The sequence below is a fragment of the Xiphophorus couchianus genome, chromosome 6 (genome assembly GCF_001444195.1).
Source record: "Xiphophorus couchianus chromosome 6, X_couchianus-1.0, whole genome shotgun sequence".
Classification (NCBI taxonomy): domain Eukaryota; kingdom Metazoa; phylum Chordata; class Actinopteri; order Cyprinodontiformes; family Poeciliidae; genus Xiphophorus; species Xiphophorus couchianus.
The window spans coordinates 27,880,336-27,902,970 of NC_040233.1; the positions used below are offsets into that span (position 1 = coordinate 27,880,336).

A 22,635-nucleotide genomic window follows, 5' to 3' on the forward strand; every position below is an offset into this window, starting at 1 on the left:
CTGTTTAACTAACCAAAACATGCAGTAAACATGTGCAAAATGAAACCTTTTTACTGCAAAACACTGTGAGAAGAAAAACAGGATGGTGGCAGCATGATGCTGTGGGGAAGTTGAAGGAAACCTGAGACCTGAGCAGGTTCAGCTTCCAGCAGAATAACGATCCTGAACACAGAACAGTTCAGATCAAGGCTTACTGTGTCAGAACGGCCTAGTCAAAGTTCAGACTTTAGTTCAGTTGAGAATCTGTGGTGAACTGAAGGTTTACAGACATTCTGGGTTCCAGGAAGCCGGTAGAGACCTACTAATGAAAACATGGGTTCTACAAAGTATGGGCTGAATTTAAATATTTCAGAGATTTCAGCTCATAAAAACTCAACCTCTGGTGACGGTCAGTTTAAAACTAAATAAAAAGGAGTGGAAACGCCTCTGTAAAGGACTGGAGCAGAAATACAGGAAAAACCGAGTGAAGACAAACCCACTCAGCTTCCGTACAGCAGCAAATGTTTGTCTGCCTGAGTAAACAGATTTGATCATAAAACAACAAAGTGCAGCTCCGGGTCTGACGCTCCACCATCAGGCCTTCAGCTGCAGCTTGATGCAAATCAAGATTCATTCATTTGCTAATGCGGATCTGTCTCTAGTACACTCTGATCCGATCCAATTTCCAGTGAATACAGTTAATAAAAGGTTTTTAAATGAGATTTAAGCTAATGTTGCGAATTGCGCAGCTGAGAAGAAACCTAGTGCTGGCCGGTAGGGGGAGCCACTCCTCTGACAGCGGGTGGTGGACAGTTCCCGGTGCTGAAAGCTCAGCAGCCGGAAAAACTGCAGACAAACAAACTGCCACATGTGATTAGGAAAAACAGACCGCAGATTCCCGCTCTGCTGCTCCACGGACAAATTCAGGAAAATCACAAATGGAAATCACAGTTTCTGAACCTGAAGCAGCAGCGAATGAAGGGGAGGTGACAGGTGAGGCGCTGAGGACTCACCTGGTTGGTGAAGAAGCGCGCGCTCTCCGAGATGAGCAGCTGGACCAGGATGTGCAGCCCGGAGGTGAAGAGGCCGGCCAGGATGGCCCAGGTGAGCGGCAGCGGCAGCATACTGTAGGTGGCGAACAGCGTGAACAGGACGTAGCCCACGCCGTCCCCCAGCAGCCCGTAGCCCAGGCCGGCCGCCAGGATCTGCGTGGCCATGGCCACCCAGGTGACCACGCCGCTGTACTGCAGGTAGCTGTGCGAGGTGGTGTCCTTCCGCACCACCACTAAGGCACAAATGACCACCTCTATGCCGGTGAAGAAGCCCAGCAGCGTGCCCTTGATGGGGTCCATGGGGGTGGAGGCCAGGGTGAGGTGCAGCACCAGCAGGGTGAGCTTGGTCACCACGTCCAGGATGTTCATCACCACCACGGACTTTCGCCGCTGGCCCAGGAAGTAGCGCTGGTAGAGCCGCTCCAGGTCGCGCGACTTGAAGGCGTTCCGCAGCGTGGGGAAAATCACGCCCCGGTACGTGTAGCCCCAGTTCAGGAAGAAGTCCGAGTTGCTGGGCGCGCAGTCGATCTGCAGGAAGCCCAGGTCGCTGCTCGCGCGCTCGGGGAACACTTTGGTCCCGCCGTTGTTGTGCCGGTCCCCCACCGAGGTCCGGCCCGCGGACTGCTTCCGCGCGCCCTGGATCGGGTCGAAGGGGTCGTCTTTCGCCCCCCCGCCGCCGCCGCCGCCCTGCTCGTGGATGAAGCGCTGCTCGGTGATGTGCCGCACCGCGTTCTGCCACAGCAGCCGCTTGGGCCGCGCGCTGCCGCCGCCGCCGCTGCCGCTGCTGTTGCCGCTGCTGCTCGGCGTCTTGTTGATGGTGTACAGCTCCTCGCTCGCGCTGGAGCAGCGCACCTCCGACAGCTCCATCACCGCCTCCGAGCTCCGATCGTCTGTCTCAGTGTCTCCTCTCCTCCTGCTCCTCCTGCTCCTACGGACTCTCAGTCGGATCAGCGGTTCTGGGGACACGACGTCTTCTCGTGCGCATCGAACCGAGGGCGCGTGCTTTTCTTTCGGGTTGGGGTGGGAACGGCGCGGGGCAAAGCGCGGCTGGAGGTCATTGTCAAGACAGCGGATCCCTTACAGAGCCTTTCGAACCGATCCTGCCTCTACCGGACCAGCCATCATGATCCCCGCGTGGGAAAATCACCGCGTGGCGCGTCCGAGCAGCGACCGCAGCTCGAGCCACTGTGACCGGACCGCGGGCACCATCAGGGGGTCGCGGCGCCACGCAGAGCCGGGACCGTGGAACAGAAAGAGACTCTGTTTGGAAGCGGGTCGGAGGATCCGGGTCCAACCGAACCGGAACCAGAACCAGAGCGGGATCAACACGGTGCAGGAATTCCCAGTTTTCCTTTAAAGATTCCCAAAAGAATCACCAGGCATGGAGGAAAAAAGGAAAGCAGAACAAGAACTCCACAAAATCCGATTTATGGATCCAGAGGAAATTCAGAACCTCAAACTTGTTGCTGCGCGCGAGCCTCCACCTTCAGGATCCTGCGTGGATCAAAGCTCCATCCCGCGCGCTGGTAACACCTGTCTGGCAGCGCGAGGCGAACCGCCACGCTCCAACCCAGTAAATAAATAACGCGTCCCCGTGCAGCGCGAGCCGAGGCTGATCTTCCTCCTCCTCCTCTTCCTCCGGTCTCCCCCTGTCAGACCTCCGCGGTTCCTCCTCCGCGCTGTTTCAGAGCCGCGGCGGCCGCGTGCAGAGGCGCAGAGAGCGGCGGCTGGTCAGCTCCGCTCCGCTCCGCTCGGGTTTGACGTCACCCTCCGTGTGTCTGCGCTCCCTCTCTCCTCCTGCTAACCCACGGTGTCATCCCACGCGCCTCAGCTCATCCTTTTGTCTGCTAACTCTCCTCTTCTCTCCGCTCCGCGCGCCTCCTTCCTCCTCTCCGCCGCTTCGCGCCTCCTTCCGTATCTGGGTCACTTTTGGATCAGGCAGCCAGCCTACATTCTGGATCCGTTCCCACGGATTTCCTCGGGATTTTAGCTGAAATGCTGGAAACTTGACTCTACTTACGGCAACCTGGCATAACATTATGACCACTAACGGGGGATCTTCTGTTTTTCCCAACGCGATGTTACAGTTTAAACATAACAGACAGATTTAGGCTCTGGACTTTGACTAAGCCGTTCTAACACGAATACATTTGGAATAATATGACTGTAGATCAATAATGGTACAAATGGAGCTGATGCAGATAAAAACTTTCTAAACATCCTAAATGGACATTTAAAAAGTCGGTCCAGGAACAGGGCGGGTTGGCCAGCCCATCGGGAGGTTCGGTCGGTTTCAGGCCGGACCAGTCAGCGGTCAGAATCTTTTTGTTTGCCCCTTAAAGTTCATCCCAACCTCCATGTAGACTCAGGTATTTCAGACGGTAGCAGCTTTTATTCGGCCTTCATGTTTTCCAGAGAGGATGGAGGAACCAGGTGAGTTTGGTATGAAGGTCAAAACGTTTTGACTGATCAGAGGAACTTTCTCCTGCTGCTGTGTCGCCTCTGAAGTCCTTCTGGTTTTTCTTTAAACAAAGTCTTTCTTCTTCCCATGGAGTCGATATTAAAATGACCAAATGACACTGAGGTTGGCTCTGTTTTGACCGTTAGGTAACTGGTGGCAGTGGATTTAGTTTCTGGGTATCCGAAGGAGCAGACATCTGAAGTTTGGCCTACTTCACGCTGCCAGCAGGGATCTCCTGATTTGGAATGAGGAAACGCAGGTCTGGGTGTGAAGGGTGAAACTGAATCTAAAACGTGTTTAATAAAATTGAATTTATGATTTAATGAGAGGGATTTATATTTTAAATAGCCTTTTCCCTTAATAAATGAAACAGTAATGTAAAAACTGCTTTTTGTATTTACTTGAGTTATTTTTAAAGTTTATTTGATCTGAAATATATCAGGGTACATTTCCACCTTTAACCTTTCAGTTTCTGATCTTAGGAATCTGAATTTTTCCTTGAAATCACTTGATAAATGGAGGGAAATGATGGAAAATGAAGTATTTCTTACTTCTCCTTAATAAGCAGCATCTGTTTTCTGACTGTAACTTTAGTCCGTCTGAATCCGGATGTTTCCGGGTTTCCCAACTCATTTCAGTCAGGCACTTCATGGTCTTTGATCTTATTTTTTATTTTTCTCTGAAAACAAAAAGGTGCCTGCAGATTGAAATGTGCCACATATCATCAAACAAGCAGAACTTAAGAACAGAGGTTACATAAACAAAAGGTTATTATCTGTATAAAGTCAGCAGAAGGTCAGGTCCAGATTACAGTTCATACATCAGTTTTTGTGAACATGTTTTCACTCAACCGTTTTTTGATCTTTGCTCTTTCTCATTTGACATTTAATTTTTTGCTGCTGGCTGAAATCATCCCAACTGTAAGTAAAGCTCAGAGTGATAAAGACGGAGTCTAATCGCGGCGCTCGCATGTTTATCACCACCGGTAAACTAATCACCCGTAAAAACTCCCCAGAGATGATTTTACAATCATGCCCAACAGATCTGTTTTCCCCGCTCTGCCGCAGGGAAGCCGGTTAAAGACGATTCATTCATCAAGACGCCAAAATGGAGGTGAAACGTTCTCCAACGAGGCTCCATCATCCTCTGCTCCACTTCTCCTGGAGCAGGAGGAGACTCAAAGCGAAGGCGGTCAGAGCTCGCCGGATTAAAACGACTCCCTCCTGAACCTCCAGTTCCTCCCCACGCACGGCTCCAGGCAGAAGGGAAAGCCGCCTCATTGCTATTCAGTCTATTTTTACCTCCGCTCCTCCGCCCTGTCTCTACTGTAGCTCTTCCTTCTGCTGATTCCCGGGAACAGAGTTACAGAAATCCAGAAAGAGTCGGATGCTTTTCAACATTTCCTCTCCCCTGACGGTGGGCGGTGTGACTGATGGGAGGGAAAACCCACCAGAACGCTTTCAGCAGAAAGATCAAGAGCTGAGTTTCAATAAAAACCTGCATTAGTGTACAAAATTAAAGGAGGAAAAACAGAATACAGGGATAAATAAACATTCACAGCCCAGGACTGCAATGAAACGTTAATTAATATGTAATAAATCAATAATATCCTGTAATAAGACAACCTGATGTATCAAGGTTACAGGTTTGAGCTGTTTTATATGACAGGATATATATATTTGCACATTTATATTAACCATAAATTTAAATGTAATTTATTTTGAAAAACCAACACCAGGCTCCTTCCTTCCTGTCTGGCTGCCAGGCTGCTGTGCGCTGCGGCGCTGCAGGAACCGGCGGCAGTTCGAGGAAGAGAAAGCGACAGAAAGGTAAGTAAGGAAGGTTTTTACATTAGCATTAGCAATGGAGTGAAAATGACCCTCATGTTAATGAATAAAGCATTTAAATGAGGTGGTGAATAAATCTGTTTGTCCTTTAATTTACGAAATGTTTCACATTTAGAACTTAATGTCGGGTCAGTTTTCTGTTGAGACCCATTTCTGGTTGCTTTTTCAGATGAGTTTATTAAAATACTTTCAGAGGAAGACGTGAGGTAACGTCTATGATGCCGAATGTGAGACGCAGTTCCCTCAAGATAAAGAGGCTGGTTCTGTTGTGGTTCTGCTTCTGTTCTGGTTCTGTTGTGGGGACGACTGTGGAACCTCTGGAGATGATGATGCAAATCTTCATCTTCATAAAATCAAGAAATTTATGGACAACCCTGATCATTATGAATCTGTCTAGAGAAAACAGAGCATCTTCAGTCAGAGGCTTCTTCAGACTCACTGCAGTACAGACTGCTACAGCAGGTCTTTCCTGCCAACAGCCATCTGTAGTAATGGGTTCACCTAAATTCCTCTGCTGCTCTAAATATATCAGCTCCCTCATTCATTTTGCCACGGTCACATTAAAGCAGCATTCATTATTGGAAGTGCATCAGTCTGAGCGACGCCTCCTTCTAGAACATGTCACGGCTCCCTCAGAAACGAAGCCGTTTGCCGTTCGGTGCGCCGCTAATTTCGGCGTGTCAGCCTGCTGAAGGCCCGGCGGGGTCACAAGTGACAGCTCATCAATTCCAGCCGGCCGTAATTCAGGGTTTCAGTGACGACGTGACAGATGAGCGAAGCATGGAGGCACAGCCTCAGAGGCTGCTTTACCCAGGAGGGAGAGCAGAGGGACCGAACGAACCAGGGCCCTGAACTGCTGGGGCCCCGAACCACTGGGGCCCTGAGCCACTGGGGCCCCGAACCGCTGGGACCCTGAACTGCTGGGGCCCTGAACTGCTGGGGCCCTGAACCGCTGGGACCCAAACTGCTGAAGCCCTAAACTGCTGGGGCCCTGAACCGCTGGGGCCCAAACTGCTGGGGCCCTGAACTGCTGGGACCCAAACTGCTGAAGCCCTAAACTGCTGGGGCCCTGAATTGCTGGGATCTTTGCTTCTTGCTTATAACAAGTTGTTTCCACAGTTCTTAATGTAATTGTGACTCTCAGGTCCGTTGTGACTCCAAGGTGCCGATCTTTATTTTTTCAGTCGTCCAGATCAACAGTTTTCTTTCTCTGTAATTTGGAGGTTTTTTCCCTCATTTCCATCATCTGACCGTTTCCTCTTCCGTCCATTTGATTCTCCATTTCCTCTCATCCATCAATCATCCAATCAGAAACAAGAAGCTAAAGCCAATTAAGCTAGTGATTTTCAAAGTAAGGGCCTCAAAAAGTTGGATGGAAGATGTGGAAAAAAATACAAATATATATATAAAAATATAAAAAATTTAATCTAATAAATTTTTGAATCATATATTTTTAACTATATTCTTTTTAAATCTAATCTGTTTTACATCATAATAATAAAATATTTTTTAAGTCTTTCTACTCTGTTGCACATCTTTTCAAATGAAATACTATTTCTGACAACTTCACAAAATTTTCTCTAATAATATACAGAAATTTAACACTTTTAGGTTCAAACTTTTGAATTTTCTCACACTGCGACAATTAAAGAGACTTTATTCTCTTTGTGGACTTCAGCTCAGCATTTAATACTATACTTCCCCAACGTCTGGTGTCCAAGCTAGCAAACCTTGGGCTCCCATCAGCCACCTGCAGTTGGATCCTGGACTTCCTAACAGGTCGCTCCCAGAGGGTCAGACTGGGCCCCCACACCTCCACTGCTCTGAGCCTGAACACCGGATCGCCACAGGGTTGCGTGCTCAGCCCACTTCTCTACACCCTCTACACTCATGACTGTGTCTCCAACCACCTCAGCAACAAGATCATAAAGTTTGCAGATGACACGACTGTTGTTGGTCTCATCTCAGGCGGGAAGGGGGAGCTGGAGTACAGGGATGAGGTGCAGCGGCTGTCAGAGTGGTGCAAAGTCAATAATCTGCTCCTCAACACCTCCAAAGCAAAGGAGCTGGTGATCGACTTCAGGAAGAACAAAACGGACATCCAGCCTCTCACCATCAGTGGGACCTGTGTGGAGAGGGTCCCAGTGTTCAGGTTTCTGGGCATGGAGTTGGAGGACAAGTTAACCTGGAGCACCAACACCAAGGAGCTGTTGAAGAAGCCACAGCAGAGACTGTACTTTCTGAGAATACTCAAGAAGAACCGTCTCCCCTCAGACCTGCTGCAGGCCTTCTATCACTGCTCCATAGAGAGTGTGCTCACGTACGGTCTGTGTGTCTGGTACGGCAGCAGCACATCTGTGGCAAGAAGGTGCTCCAGAGGGTTGTTAGGGCAGCAGAGAGAACCATAGGCTGCCCCCTCCCCACTATGGAACAGATTTACACTTCCAGGCTCCACAAGAAAGTTTTGGACATTTTAAATGACTCTTCACACCCTGGCCATGGTCTCTTCCAGCTGCTGCCATCAGGCAAGAGATACAGAGCAATAAAAACCAGGACAAATCGCCTAAAACACAGTTTTTACCCGATGGCAATCATGGCACTAAATTCAAAGGCATAAGAACTTCTGCTCTTGACACCACTTTGTTAAAAATGTAAATTCTGTTGCGACACCTCCAGGCGCTGCAACCATCTTCTGATGTCTATTTATTTCTCATTTTGTACTATTTATTTCTTTATCTTGGTATGTTACGTATATACACATAACCTGCATCTTAACTCAAGTTGAGCAAATCTCAATCTGGTTGTAATCTGTTGATGACAATGACAATAAATCTCATCTTATCTTATCTTAAAAAAAAAAAAAAAGTTATTTGCCATGCTCATGTTTCTGACTGGCTGAATATCAAAACAGAAAATGGAAAAGTTCCTGAGAATAAAAAGACCAAAGGAGCCACAGCAGCCAGCTGTGGAGGAACCTGCTGCTAAAAACACTGAGATAAAAACACTGAGATAAAAACACTGAGATATAAACACTGAGATAAAAACACTGAGATAAAAACACTGAGATAAAAACACCGAGATAAAAACACCGAGATAAAAACACTGAGATAAAAACACCGAGATAAAAACACCGAGATAAAAACACTGAGATATAAACACTGAGATAAAAACACCGAGATAAAAACACTGAGATAAAAACACTGAGATAAAAACACTGAGATATAAACACTGAGATATAAACACTGAGATAAAAACACTGAGATAAAAACACTGAGATATAAACACTGAGATATAAACACTGAGATAAAAACACCGAGATAAAAACACCGAGATAAAAACACTGAGATAAAAACACCGAGATAAAAACACCGAGATAAAAACACTGAGATATAAACACTGAGATAAAAACACCGAGATAAAAACACCGAGATAAAAACACCGAGATAAAAACACCGAGATAAAAACACCGAGATAAAAACACCGAGATAAAAACACCGAGATATAAACACTGAGATAAAAACACCGAGATAAAAACACCGAGATAAAAATACCGAGATAAAAACACCGAGATAAAAACTCCTGGCCAACTAAAACCAGAGGGTACGAGGAATCATTTACGCTAAATGAAGGTAGTAATTATTGAAAAGTTGGTCTCCAGTCTGCTCTGCATCCAGAACCAGAACCAAACACAGAGAAGCAGCTTTCAGCTTCTATGCACCACAAATCTGGAACAAACTCCCAGAAAACTGAAAACCAGCTGAAACACTGAGTTCCTTTAAATCCAGACTAAAACCCTCCTGGCCAGAGCTCCGTTTGAACCATAATAAATGAAACACTGACCCACATTTGGATGTGGAATGACAGCATTTGATCAAATGTAATGTTTGCTGCTTTACTGTGGTGTTTTTATGACTTTGTATTTTTATAATGTAAAGCACTTTGAACTGCTGAAATGTGCTACATAAATAAACCTGATCGACTGATTGAAGTTGATTTCGTTACTTTATATTTTAGTAATCTTGCTACTATGACATCCAGTATATTTATATTTCTTAAAACCAGAGCTCAGCGATCAGCAGGTCAGATGTCGGCTCCAGTGAATGAAACCCCCTGCCGGTGAGCGCAGAGCGGTTCTGTGGGTCATTCAGAACCGGACCCCTGCAGACTGGTTCTGTGCCTCGTTCAGCCCAGTCTGAGGCCGTGAGTGAAGCTGAGCCTCGTTGGGCCAATCAGCAGAGGAACAGACTGTACCGATGCAGTCATCTGGAGCAGCGCCGCGGAGCGTGAGTAACAACACAAAGAACTGCTCTGGGATCAGCCGTGATTCATCACGGAGCTCTTCAAGTAAAACGCATGGCGCTCGTTATGAGGCAGAAATGACTCAGACACTAATTAACTCATTACGTGACTGATGAACCACCTGCAGGTGAGAGCGTCCAATTAAAGACGTCCAGGTCTGGGACGGATATTTCTTGGACACGTTACTGTTTTAATGTCACGACTCAGAGAAAACCGACTGAACCAAACTTTATTTCCTTGGAGGTTCTTCGAATCTGAAGTGGAAAAATCTCCTCCGTTTATTAATATAGCATCCAATTGAATTGTTTTAAGGTTCGTTAATATGCTTTACTGTCCTCTGACCACAGCAGATATTGTTACTAAACGTCCACTAACAACTAAAACCCACAGACACTACTCATTTTAATACTTCAAATATGTCTTAATATTTATTGATACGCACTGTCTTAGCATTAGCACAGAAGCTAACGTCTCCGGCCTTCCTTATCTTGGGGTTCAGCCAATCAGCAAAAAGGAAAATAAATGGCGCTCCTGGATTGGCTCCTTTGCAAACACCAGTCTGTATTTCAGCTTCTCAAACTGCTTTCTGTTTTTATCATATAATATATGAAATAATCAATAATCAAATAAACGGATTATTCGGAAACAATTTGGAGTAACGTTCCACGGAAATATCTGTGACAACTGAACCAAATAGGCTTGGAATGATGATAGGAAAGATGTTTTATCCATAAACATCATTCCTTCAACATGCACCACAAATATTAATCAATTTTCTGAGTTTCCAAAGCTGTAAATGTTGACGTCTCTTTATTTTCCATTTATCTGAGAATAATCTTTTATTACTTTTACTCCACGTATAGCGTTTGTTTTGTTTTTTCTCTCACCTCTTAAAAATGAAACTACCATCATAAGTTGCTTATGATGCTTAAAGCTATTAAATTGTTATGCTGCCTACTGATTCTGTGGAAAGAAACAATTTTTACACCGAGTGGGAAGAAAAAAAACCTTCAATTCAAAAGTTTTTATGGTTCATCTTTCTCTAAAGACAACCTGTGCAAAATTGTTTCTTTCTAATGTTTTTCATATATTATTTATGTAATTTATTGCTGTAGCATTTTGCCAAATGATGCTTCAGGCTGGAAGAAGTGTCCTGAAAAGCAGTGAGGAGTCAGACGATATGAATAAGTTATAAACGTAAAAAGACAAACGGTTGCAGCTCAGATGTGAGCCGACCAGCCGCTGTAACGTCACTCCGAACTGGAATGAAATCCAGCTTCCTTCCACCGCACCGTTCCAACAAGGACGCTCAGATCGGCTCTGAATCTGCAGGGAATGAAGAGGCTTTCCTCACCATTCACTGTGATTCATCTCCACCTGAAGGCCTGGTGAGGCGGCGTTCAGCTCGCCGCTTCCTGAGGAGCCTTTCTGTGTGATTATTAACCTTTATTTGCCTCCACAGCAGTGGCTGAGCATTAAGTGAGCATTTAGTCCTGGCAGATGGCCAGCAGGTCAACACTTTGTTTAAACTGCAGGAGGATCAGAGCAGCTAAGGCGGAAACATTTGGTGAACACACACACACTTACAAGCTTGTTGAGATCTAAAAAGTGAAACATTAAAGCAAATGGAGCTCAGGTGAATCACGCAGCTTCAGTCAGTCGTGACTTCAAACGTTTTCAACATTCATTTCTTTTAACTTTAGTGCTAAAAAACATTACAACACATCGAAAAGTCTGTTTACTCCTGATATCAGAGCCACAAAGATGAGAATCAGGAACTATGGAGTCATTTATAAAGTTACACTGTAAAACATTAACAGCAACATTTTACGTTTTTTTAGCCTGATATAAGAAAACAAAATACTGGGATTCATTTTTCAAAGTTATTTTGCAATCGTGTTATTCTGACATTTATAAATGTCATAATTTTAAACTAAATAATTTAAAAGCAAAATATTAAGCTTAGAAAATATAAAATTATATATTTAGTTAGGAAGATAAATATTTAGTTCCAAACTTAACATTTAGTTTGTAAAATAAATCCTTCATTTGGATCCAAATATTTAGTTACTAAATACATAATTTACCAAATAAATGTTCAGTTTATGAATTAAATATTTAGTTTGGAACTGTGCCATTTATAAATATGTGAATAACTTTGTTAAAATATGCCAGAATTGATGCACTGAATTAATCAAACATTAATATAACTCTGTAGAGTCCTGCAGATTGGGTTCAGCAGGAATGACACCATTTATTATCCCCAACAGAAAGTCTCTTTGCTGCAGTTAAAACTTTTCCTTCAGCAGAACTTTTCCATTATTACCAGACCACTATTTTTTAAGCAAAGTGATGATTTTCTTTAGAGTTAACATTCTGTGACGGTTTCATGTTGCCTCCAGTGCAGAGCTTACTCAGCCCTGGCAGCAGGTTGGTTATAAAGCGATGAATTATTCTGCCCAAGTAGAAAATATTAGCATCTGATCATCTTTTTAATGAAGTTTCTGGTTCTTTAAAGGAACGGTTCTGTTTTACATTCAGGACTTCATCTTCAGATGGAGAAATGGTCCAGAAACATCGCCGGAGGAGAAGATAAAGTTATTACTCACACAAGTCGGACGCAGTTTGAACAAACAAACATAAATAACAGAACAAATCATTATGCAGGAGGGAAATTGTAAGTAGTGAGGTGTGAAACGTAGGCAGACTCCTGACAAATGAGGTGGCAAATGACCTTCACCGCAGTCTGAGCAGATGAAGAGAAAATGTTGCTGCAGATGACAGAAAAGGAAATATGGCTGCAGAGGGAGGAAAAATGGAAAGTTTTACTGCAGCAGGGTTCACATGAGGAGACTCGTAAAAATGGTAGATGGGTTCTGATGCTTGATGTTAACATCGACCCAAAAGTTATGAGCTTCAATTTCAAACTTTCCAAAGTCTTCAGGCAGACTAGAAAAACCAGAAGTACGCAGGACGTCATCCTCCTTCACGTCACTGAACAGTTCTGTAAAACTTCTGCTCTGATTCTGTTGGTCAGAAACCGATGGACGCTTCCTGCATGTTGGTGTTTAACACATAAAAATAAGTTTATGCTGTTTGGCTTTTGACAAATTAATTTGTTTTAGACGAGAAAAATCTGAACTAGACCGATAATTTCTGACTGACGGAGGAATGCGGGTCCCGTTTGTAAAGGTACACAGTGAAAAATTTAATGTTTGGGGTTATTCATAGAAAAGTAATATTTTCTCCATGTTATTCTCTGTTTGGTACCTGATCCACCTCCAGGAACATTCAACACTTCAGTTCACTGTTGCACCAATTCACAGCAAGGTCGACTCAGATCGATTATTGGATTATTCCTCCCTACGTCCTACGTTTTTGCTTTTACGAAGCGGTAACAGAGAGAAAACGACTCCGTTGCATTTCCATCCAAAAGTGCCATTTAACAGTCAGAGTTATTTAGTGAAGAATCATAGAAAATGTAAATAATACCTACTGCGTAATTAGTAGGTATTAATTACCCACTTTCTGCAGATAGTTTTTCTATCTGAAGAAAAACTACCTGGTTTTCCTGCAGATAGAAAAACCAGGTAGTTGAAGCGGAGTAGTTAAAGTAGATTATCAGCTTTACTGTTTGAGCGCATTTCTGAAAAAACACGCCACAAACGCCTGACCAATCACAACACGCCTCTCACATCTCTGGACCGGAAGGAGTGGCCTACCTCGGCTAAGCTGTAGCTAGCTTGGCCCCACGTATCTCCGGTGTTCCCGAAGTTCTCCATCTTCATGTCGCGGACCTTGCACACGGTGAAGCTCATGTCCAGCTCGGTCTTCCCGGGAATTCGGTGAGAAAAACCAAATGAGTCCAAATGTTTGCCTTCGACGAAGAAGGGCGGTTGAATCTGTCTTTCGTTTGTGTAGTTAGCTTACTGTTAGTTCTGGTGCTTCCCGCGCATGCGTAAGTTCCTCTACCGTCTCCATGGCGACAGTAGAACGTCGCGCTTAGAGTTAGAAAATGGAGACCGACAACCAGCAGATTTACTTAATTATGTATTTGTTTGTTTGTTTGTTTCTAAAATCGATTTTGGGACATTTTGAAATCGATTCTGATTCATAGCAGTAAATGTAAGATAGCGTATTAACGCCATTGTAGATAGAGTAGTACATTTCCACCAAAAAACTCAGAAATTGATTCAGCTCAAATATTTCCTAGAAATGTAAGGAAATTTCTGAGTTTCAACAGTTGAAAGGTTACTAGAAAAAACTCAGAAATTTGAGATTAAGCTCGAGGTATTTAAAAAAAAAAAATCTGAATTTGAAAAGTAGAAAATTGTAACTTTTGGACATTTCTGACTGTTTTGTGAACATTTCTGATACTTTTAAGCAAATTTGTCATTATTCAAAGAATTTCCACTGGTTTTTCAACAACAACAAAAAAAAAACAACAGATTTTTTACTTTTCCCTTTTTTCGATCAAAGTGCCTCTCAGTTGTTTTAGAGGAAACAATTTCCGAAGGGAAATGAAGTAATTCATACACTGTTGTATAAATAAGAATTGGAATTCTTATATGTCTCATTTTTTGGGACAGAGAATTTCTTTTCTTTCCCCCTGGTAAGTTATAGAAATATTAAGCAAACCAAAAATGTGTAGTTAAGCCGCTCGGCTCACATCACTGCAGACTCGTCTATCTCTATCTCAGCTCTACTTCCACTCATGAATTCGACCCCCTGAGGTTCTTAAACTTCAGGTCACTTCCATTCGGGAATGGGAATTTAATCCCTTTTCCAATTTAGAGCCATGATCTCAGAGTTGAAGTTGCATGCTGAGCTCAGGGAGAAGAAAAAATTTATTTCCATGAGAACATGCTCCCAATTTCCATCATTACGACACGCCGCTGTGACTCAGCTGAGCAGGTTGCTTGTTTGGGCAGCTGAAATATGTCCCCAGTTAATCCCTGTCTTGTATGATGCATCACCAGATGAGAACTGAAGTCTTGAGCCAAGCAGAAAAAGCAGAAAGTGGGCTTGTGTGTTGAGCATTCTGCAGCTTTATGTTGGAGCGTTCTCTGCAGACGGATGCATGTCAGAGAGATCACGATCTACAGTAACGCAGCGATCTGAGTCTGCAGCAAACAGCCGAGTGTGCTGGCATGGTATCTGAGAGGCTGCCTGCCTGGCTGGGGAGATGACTCATCCATACGTTGTGTTTTTTATCCAGCCTCTCCTCCTGCCTCCTCGCTCCTCCTCGGTAATCTGCTGCTCTCAGCTCCCCGGCCCTCTGGCTGCTGATAGTTCATGTTTGGCTCTGAGCTGTCGTGTTAATCGTCTGTAACATCGCCGGGAATCACAGAAAACTGGAATTAAACCCACTGGTTCCCCACTTTGGAGTTAAGGACACTCAGGGTGTATTCACACCGGTCACGTTTAATCCGCTTTAATCCGACTCCAGTCCGTTTGTTTAGAAAGTCCGGTTTGTTTGGTGAGGTATTTGCCAAACTAACTCTGGTCCTCCAAACCTCGGTCTGGGTTCTGTTGAACTGAACTCTGGTTTGGTTTGGAAGCACATGTGAATGAATGCCAAGCGAACTGGAGACCGCTCCAAAAGCAGGAAGTGGACAACAGCGCAGGGCATTCTGGGTAAATTCAACCAAAACAAACGTGCTAGCCAAAGACAAAACAGAAATTCTACAACAAAATTTGATGCCACTACATTTTTTTACATTTGGTGAAGAAAGAAGTTGCACTTAGTGCCTTCTTCAGAGGTTTTTGTGTCGTTTCCTTCAGTGGTTTCTGGTGCAGCGCCCCCACAGGTGAGGAGGGGAACAGGTTGCTCAGATGTTTCGGCTCGGAGCAGAGAAAGAGAACCACACTGAGTCTCTCACACTCAGACCCATAACTATTTGACTTTGTTTTTTTAATAATTGTATTGTTTAATTTATGTTTGTGTTTATAGACAGAATCTGTAAGTTAAGTTCATTTTAACTTTGTTTTGTCATTGTTTGATATTTTGTTCCATCTGTCCAGGGACTATAATGAAAAGTAGAAAACTGACTAATTCTGGTGATTTTACAGGAATGTTAGTTGCTGTTCCTGCCAAATAAATCAATAAACTCCACATTTAAACCCTGTGCAACCAGCTGGGAGGTGGTTTTTTCTGTCACCTTTTGCTTTTTGGCTTCTTCTTTGTTTGTCTGATAAATAAAGACAATGTGGAAACGTTTAAAGTTAGCAAATCTAAAATCTGGACCTGATATGTAAAACTGAAGATTTGCAAGAGGGAGTGTTTTCTTTTAACCAAACGTTTTCTTCCTTTTCATCCTCAAATGTTCAATGTGGCAGCATTTGCTCTTATCTCTTGTCTCATTTGGATTTTTTCTGTTATTTTCATTACTGCTTGTTGCAAGAAACCCTTTAAACATCCAATATAATTATCCAACAACACAAAGGATTAAGTGGGAAAACCCAACAGCTGTGGACGTGAACAGGAAGTGTGCTGAATAAGTTTCTTGTAAAAATACTTGAGGGGTTGGACGCACCAGGAGACGTCTTCTTCCTTGTGAAACTGTCCCTGTGAGAAAATGTTTGGCTTTAAGAGAGCAGAACCGTCTCAGCCGAGTTTAATTTTGGAGGCTAAGATACTGAAAGTCCTCAGCTGTGTTTGCTGCAAAGCTGAAATATTTATTTCCTGTTTTTCTCACTGGTGTGAAAAGCAAAAAGCTGCAAAGTCGACACTCTTGATCAACTCAGAGTGAGACTGTAAGACGCAAGGATGAAAAGATGATGGAGAGCATGCTGAGAGAAGGATGGAGGGACAGATGGATGGATGGATGGATGGATCTACTAATGTTTGAGCTCTGATCATTAAGTTTTTACCTGTTGTTAAACAACCATTTTCAGTTTATTTCCATTAGTTACTAAGTTATCTTTTTCTGTTCTGTTCATTTTTGTCTCTTTCTATTTCACTTCAGAGGTTTTAAAAGAGACGTTAATAGTTGTACATATCGGCCAAAATATGTTGTAATTTTCTTATTAACCTAAAAAGTTGTTAGTGATACATAAAAACTCATAGTTACTTTAAAAATGTACATCGATATCACATTGTTCACTTACAGAGGTCGCCATTTTTTCACCTGCACAGAGCATGCCGGGCCGATGACGCGGGCCGAGCTACAGTCGACTGAAGCTAATAAACAAAACACAAACTGTCCAGGATGTTGAGGTTGACTACAGAAAGTCTGGGTTCAGGAAAACTGCCTCAAAATTTTCATGTGCTGTTAAACTCAAGAAAGAAACAAACTAACGTGATCGGCTTATGAGCTACTCGCTAAAGCTACCGCCACAAGCAGGAGCTAATGCCGTTAGCAGGAGTTAGCATCAGTAGCAGGAGCTAACAAAATCAAAACAAATTGTAAGATAAGTCTGATGTTCTGATTCCTTCTTGCCATTAGTGTAAGTTCATAATTACATTTTTAATCAACATCAGTCTATCTGCTTTGTTCTGAGAAAAATAAATTTTTCCTTCACATGATAAGAAATGGATAACAGTTTCTCGGATATTCTGCTAATTATGGTAAACTATAACAAAACATTTTGCCATATTTATTAGCATCTAGTTTGTCTCATGTTTTTGTGACTTTTGCTCTTTTTCAGCGTGAGGAAGGGCTGAAATGAACGCAGCCGGTGGAGGTATTGACCCGAGGAGCCTCTCTACTGCCGACTGTTACAAAGCTGAGCCTGAATGAATAACGACATATTGATCAGAACTGAAGGTAAAAACAAAGTGAGCTAAATGTAGATTTATGTGTTTCACTTCAGTCGTGTTAAACTCGGATCTCATCGCTCTGCAGCGTATTTTCATTGGCTTTCTCTGTTTCTCCGTTTGGTTTTCTTCTCTGGCTTTGTGAAAAACAAAGTATTTTCCTTTCTAAGAAAATAATGTTGGTAATAATTTTGCCTTGGTTAAAAATAAAAAGTCTTCATCTTCTTCAACCTCCTATGCTGGATGAGCCAAATTTGCATCATTCTTTGACTGCAGTTAGGAGGCCGCACAAAATCAGTCCAACGGCCACAAATGGACCCAGAACCATACTTTGGACTCCCCTGATTTAACATGACCTCAGTCTGAAAGGATCCTCCTCCGTCTTTTGAAGATGGTATTTATGTTCAGACAAGACAACAATTAAACCATTTGGCCACAAATTGCCAAAAAGTATGTTTTGGATCTCCTGTAGCAGTCTGTATTCCTGCCAATCTGAAGAAACCTCTGACTGAAGACACTCAGTCCCACATAGAAAGATATTTTTCAGCATAATTCATCAATAATGATTGACTATTATTGTGTAATAACTTGTGCAGGAATGAACTGTATGTAATTCAATCTAAATGATTGGACTCAATATGAAGTGGTTTTGTTATGATTTGGGTGAATATAAATGAACTGAAACTGAATAATGCAGAAGTTTTCTTCAGGTTAGATTGAAGGAAGGAGCGATGAATGGCTTCATTTAGTGAGAAAATATCATTTCCACTCAGCTGAATTAATTTTCCACTTACTGTATTTATGCAGGGAAAGAAACAACAAAGTCTCACAACAAATTCCTAAAATATTGAGTTCCCCATCTGTGTGCAGCGTAAATCCACCAGCGTGTGTTTACAGCGCCTGAACAATCAACACAGATCAGTCAGAGTGAGACTGACTCCATCTGTGTGTGTTTTTGAGGAGGGCTGGGCGGGGAGTGTGTTTGGAGGAGAACTCGGTTAATGAGCCGCGGTTTTTCCAGCCTCTGCAGGACAGGAAGTCGTCACGTCTCACATGAACGCGGACAGAAACGGGACGTTAATGAGGCTCAGAGCCGTCCGCTGCAGAGCCAGGTCTGCCGGCGTTCAGCTCACTTCTGCATCTCCAGCAGCATCTCAGGCTCAAGTGGCAGCTGCAGCATTAGAGAAGCACTTGATGCTGCAGCAGCTGCTGCTGGGAGAACCACTCCAACACCTGCCGCGGTTAGCAGGTGGAGGGAGGGTCGGTGACGGTACGCCTCCATCACTTCCACCAGTTTGATCCTTCAAATCAGCAGCAGAAATTCCTGCTTCCCGTTTGGTCCTTCAGATTGAAACGTCTCTTCTTTCTACAAACAGCTTTACTTGGAAATCATCTGGTACCTCCAACAGCAAACACTGACATACGACTGCGCATTAGTGCCATTGGTATAAATATATGTATGAAAACAGTAAATTTCTGCAACAAAAAAAAAATCTCAGAATTTTTATAGAAAAAACATCCAAATTTTCTGAATTTCAAATGCTAAAAAAAGTTGAAAATGTTCTACTTATCCAGACTGAATCCTTCAGTGCATCTCTGTTGCTCTATCTGTAAACGTGTCGCCTTTAAAACGGCTCATGCTTTAAGCTGAATTGTTGTGCAAGAAGAAAAAGAAAAGAAACGATGATAATGAGGTGACAGGAAGCGATTCGAAAGCAGAAGGTACTTTTCAGAAGACGTCGCTTTTATTTTGGTAGTCCACTTCCGGTTATCGGCCAGTAAATTCGCGTTAGGCACGTATGAGAATATTTTGCTTCGAACTAAATATTTAACATGTTAGCTAAATATTTAAAATAATTGTTGACTGTAGCTTCACAAACGCCTCCCATTTATCAGCTACCAAGTTTGTGTTTGTTGAGGAAGAAAAGCACCAATAAAACCAGATTAGAAACAGATGGACATTTCACAGACGTGTTTTATTAACTTTGATAGGTTCAAAAACAAACCAAGGATCAAATTCAAGCAAACACCCAACAATACTAAATGACATGTTTAGCATTAGGAGCGTGACGGCGGGTTAACCAACTTCAGCTCCTCTCCATCTGCAGTAGTTTGCCTGTTTCTCCCCTCAGAGCTGCTGGAGCAGGTTGGGCCACGCGGCTGCAGAGTCCTGTCATGTTTAGCAGGGAGGGACGAGGCGATGGCGGCGCGGTGGCGCGGCGCGGCCGGTGTCGTGGCCCTGCTCTGTGATTAAGCTGACAGTTGGGATGTCGTGGAGCGCCGCGGCACTGCTATCGAAGCTGGGAACTGCCTGCTATAATTAACGGCTTCTGCTGCACCAGGAGCAACGTGCCAGAGCAGCTGAGAGGGAATCAGACTCACAGCCAGGGGCCGGATGGCCCCGGCTTTAGATTCAATTTACTACCAGACACTTAAATTTTAGCAAGAACATATTGTAAAAAATAAATATCTCACCTAGAAAGATTCACTATTTGCAGCATCAAGACCAGGAGAAACAGATTGTTTTGTTTCAGGACATTAAAACATGAATATTTGCTAATTTGAAGATATTATACAATCATGGCACTAAATTCAAAGGCATAAGAACTTCTGCTCTTGACACCACTTTGTTAAAAATGTAAATTCTGTTGCGACACCTCCAGGCGCTGCAACCATCTTCTGATGTCTATTTATTCTCATTTTGTACTATTTATTTATTTATCTCTGTATATTATGTATATACACATAACCTGCATCTTAACTCGAGTCGAGCAAATCTCAATCTCGTTGTAATCTGTTGATGACAATGACAAATAAATCTCATCTTATCTTACCTTATCTTATCTTGTGAAGAAAACATCAACAGGTAGAAACTGAAATATGCAGTAGATGCTCTCTGAACACTTTGGACTGAAATAGTTTTATCCATTTCACACAATGAAAGTGATTAATTTAGAATAAATGAAGTTTTGCTGAAACATTCAGTCCTAAATTCCTAAACTCATAAAGACGTGATTCTGACCTGCAGTATCTGAACTCTGCATTTTTCTGTTTTACTTCCACTTTGGCATCAGATCATTTTGAGCTCATTCTGCAGAACGAATCGAATGTTTCGTTCGTGTTCATGAACAGTTTTTGCTCATCAGCCTGAAGGACCAAAGTAAAACTAAACCTGGTTTAAAGCCACGCAGCGTTTTCTGGTTTCCTGACGTCACTTCACATCTGAAAAGTGATGCAGCGCAGCCAACCAGACGCTGATGCAGCTTTTCTCATCAGTTAATGAATTCAGATCTGATGTCTGCATCACTGCTTCACCACCTGCCTTCACTTCCTGTTTGACCAAAACCTGAGAAGTGATTTTAACTCAGAAACTCTCCTCTTCAGTAGTTTTACACTGTAAATCTAACCAAGTACTGATTAAAGGATGAAATAACAGCAGATCTTAAAGTATTTATTTGAATCTAAACAGAAGATGATGTTCCCTAAAATCAAAAATTTATTTCTCATATGGACGATCGCAAGAAACAATAATATTAATATTAATACATTGTTCGTTCTCCCTGCAATAATTAGATTGGTAAAAACTGTAGATATATTTTTTCTGAGTTTTTACCTGCCTGACAAAAGAAATGCAGTGATTAGTCGGCTTGGGATCAACTAAAAAGTTGATCACAAGCCTCAGTGTGGATGTTGTAACTGAGTGAAGAAGACAAAAAAACAAATGGTTGGGATTCCAGGTTTGTGTTTTGGGAACTTATTTATTTTCCAGGACCGGATCAGAACCTGGCTCCTGGCTCCTCCTTTGTTGTTTGAACAAATTATGATAAAATGAATCAAAACCTTCAACTCAGTCTGTATTTTTCCATCATTTTAGAATAAAAGTGAAACTCTCTTTGACTGTGACTGACTTCTGCATTGTGAATCTTTTAACTCTTTATTTTTCTTTGTGTTTTTGGTAAAAATGTTTCCATTTTGAGTCGATTTGCTTTCATCATGTTTCTGGTAAAACAGGCGACTTTCTGCCTGGAGACCAAAAACCTGAATCTGGATGTTTGGAGTTTCCACCAGGAGCAGCGGGACGGCGGCGGGTCGGCCGACTGTCTAGACAGACTGCGCTGGTTCTACTTCCACAAATAGAAAATGACCTGGAATATCTGCCCAGATCACACACACACACACACACACACACGCGCACACACACACACACACATCCAGGATTCACTCTGCTTCACCAAACTGTCTGCAGCAACACTCAGGTTTCAGCCTCAATGCAGACATTATTCTGACATAATGGCTTTACACATGGATGAGTTCTTTAAAATGCAAAACTAAAGTTATTAATTAAACCGAAGAGATCCAGGCAGATTCTCACATTACTGCTTCACTTGAGAAATTCAAGAAACCCGAGAAAAATCAGGTGATGATGAAATATTTAAGGCAGAAGTGTGTTTCTCAAAGGATTCCTGCTGCTGCAAGATTTATTCCTCCCATAAATTAAAGAAATTCACAAGCAAAAGGTCTCACTTCTTCAGAAAGATGCAAGTTATAAAAAAAACCTGTCTGGTAAACATTCAAACCTGATTCAAGCAGTTTTAGGAATTCCTATTAATACTTTATAAAATCACCAGAAAAAATAAATGAAGTCAGAAACAGCAGCAGGAAAAAAACACGACGCAAATCAGATCCGCCATGATGGTTCTGATCGGGAAGCGTTCTTCTTCATGGGTTTTTCTCAGTCCGTCGTTCATCCCTCACCTGTTTGTTGCTTCGGTTTTGTTTGTGTTAAAGTTTTGTTTTAATATTTTCATTGTTGCTGAATGGAATAAATTCTGGTCAGAAGCAGAAAGGAAACGTTCTGTCTGCCGAAGCCGTTAACTCTGATTGATGCATTAGCAGAACTGATCCTTTAACTCTGTTTCACACCCCAGTTACTTCAGAGGACCTAATGGGAGCGCGCACACACACACACACACACACACTGATCACCTGAAATAGCTTTAAACTCCCATCTTCATCAGCAGATTCATTATTTAATGTGCTAACGTGTTAAACCTGCTGCAGCGGCCGAGTGAAGCGTCATGGTGAAAACTGGAACGCTCCACTTTTGAAAGGAAATCTTTTGGGGATGCAGGATCTTCTTTTTCTTTATTTCTGGTTCCCAACAAATTAAAATCTTCACACAACTTAAATGTTGGGTACAAAACGAAGCATTAGTGTGTTAATAACTCTTTTTACATT

General features: G+C 42.8%; 1 protein-coding gene and 1 long non-coding RNA gene across 4 annotated transcripts in view; one reads left to right on the top strand and one right to left on the bottom strand.

Moving 5' to 3' along the window:
• The window catches only part of adcy8 (adenylate cyclase 8 (brain)), an 86,501-nt gene extending 72,936 nt beyond the window's left edge, over window positions 1-13,565 (bottom strand). Inside the window, exon 1 of one of the 3 annotated variants that reach the window (XM_028020158.1) lies at window positions 13,361-13,565. In XM_028020158.1, coding sequence (XP_027875959.1) covers window positions 13,361-13,456 — 96 coding nt within the window. In that variant the 5' untranslated portion in view covers window positions 13,457-13,565. Of the gene's footprint in view, window positions 1-992; window positions 3,847-13,360 lie in introns of those variants that run through there. The other 2 variants (XM_028020157.1, XM_028020156.1) reach the window with 2 other exon arrangements.
• LOC114146358 (uncharacterized) lies at window positions 13,352-20,005 on the top strand. Its single transcript, XR_003595882.1, has 3 exons — window positions 13,352-13,483; window positions 17,289-17,407; window positions 18,419-20,005. It is a non-coding gene; the product is annotated as an uncharacterized LOC114146358 (long non-coding RNA).
• The last annotated feature ends 2,630 nt before the right edge of the window (window positions 20,006-22,635 follow it).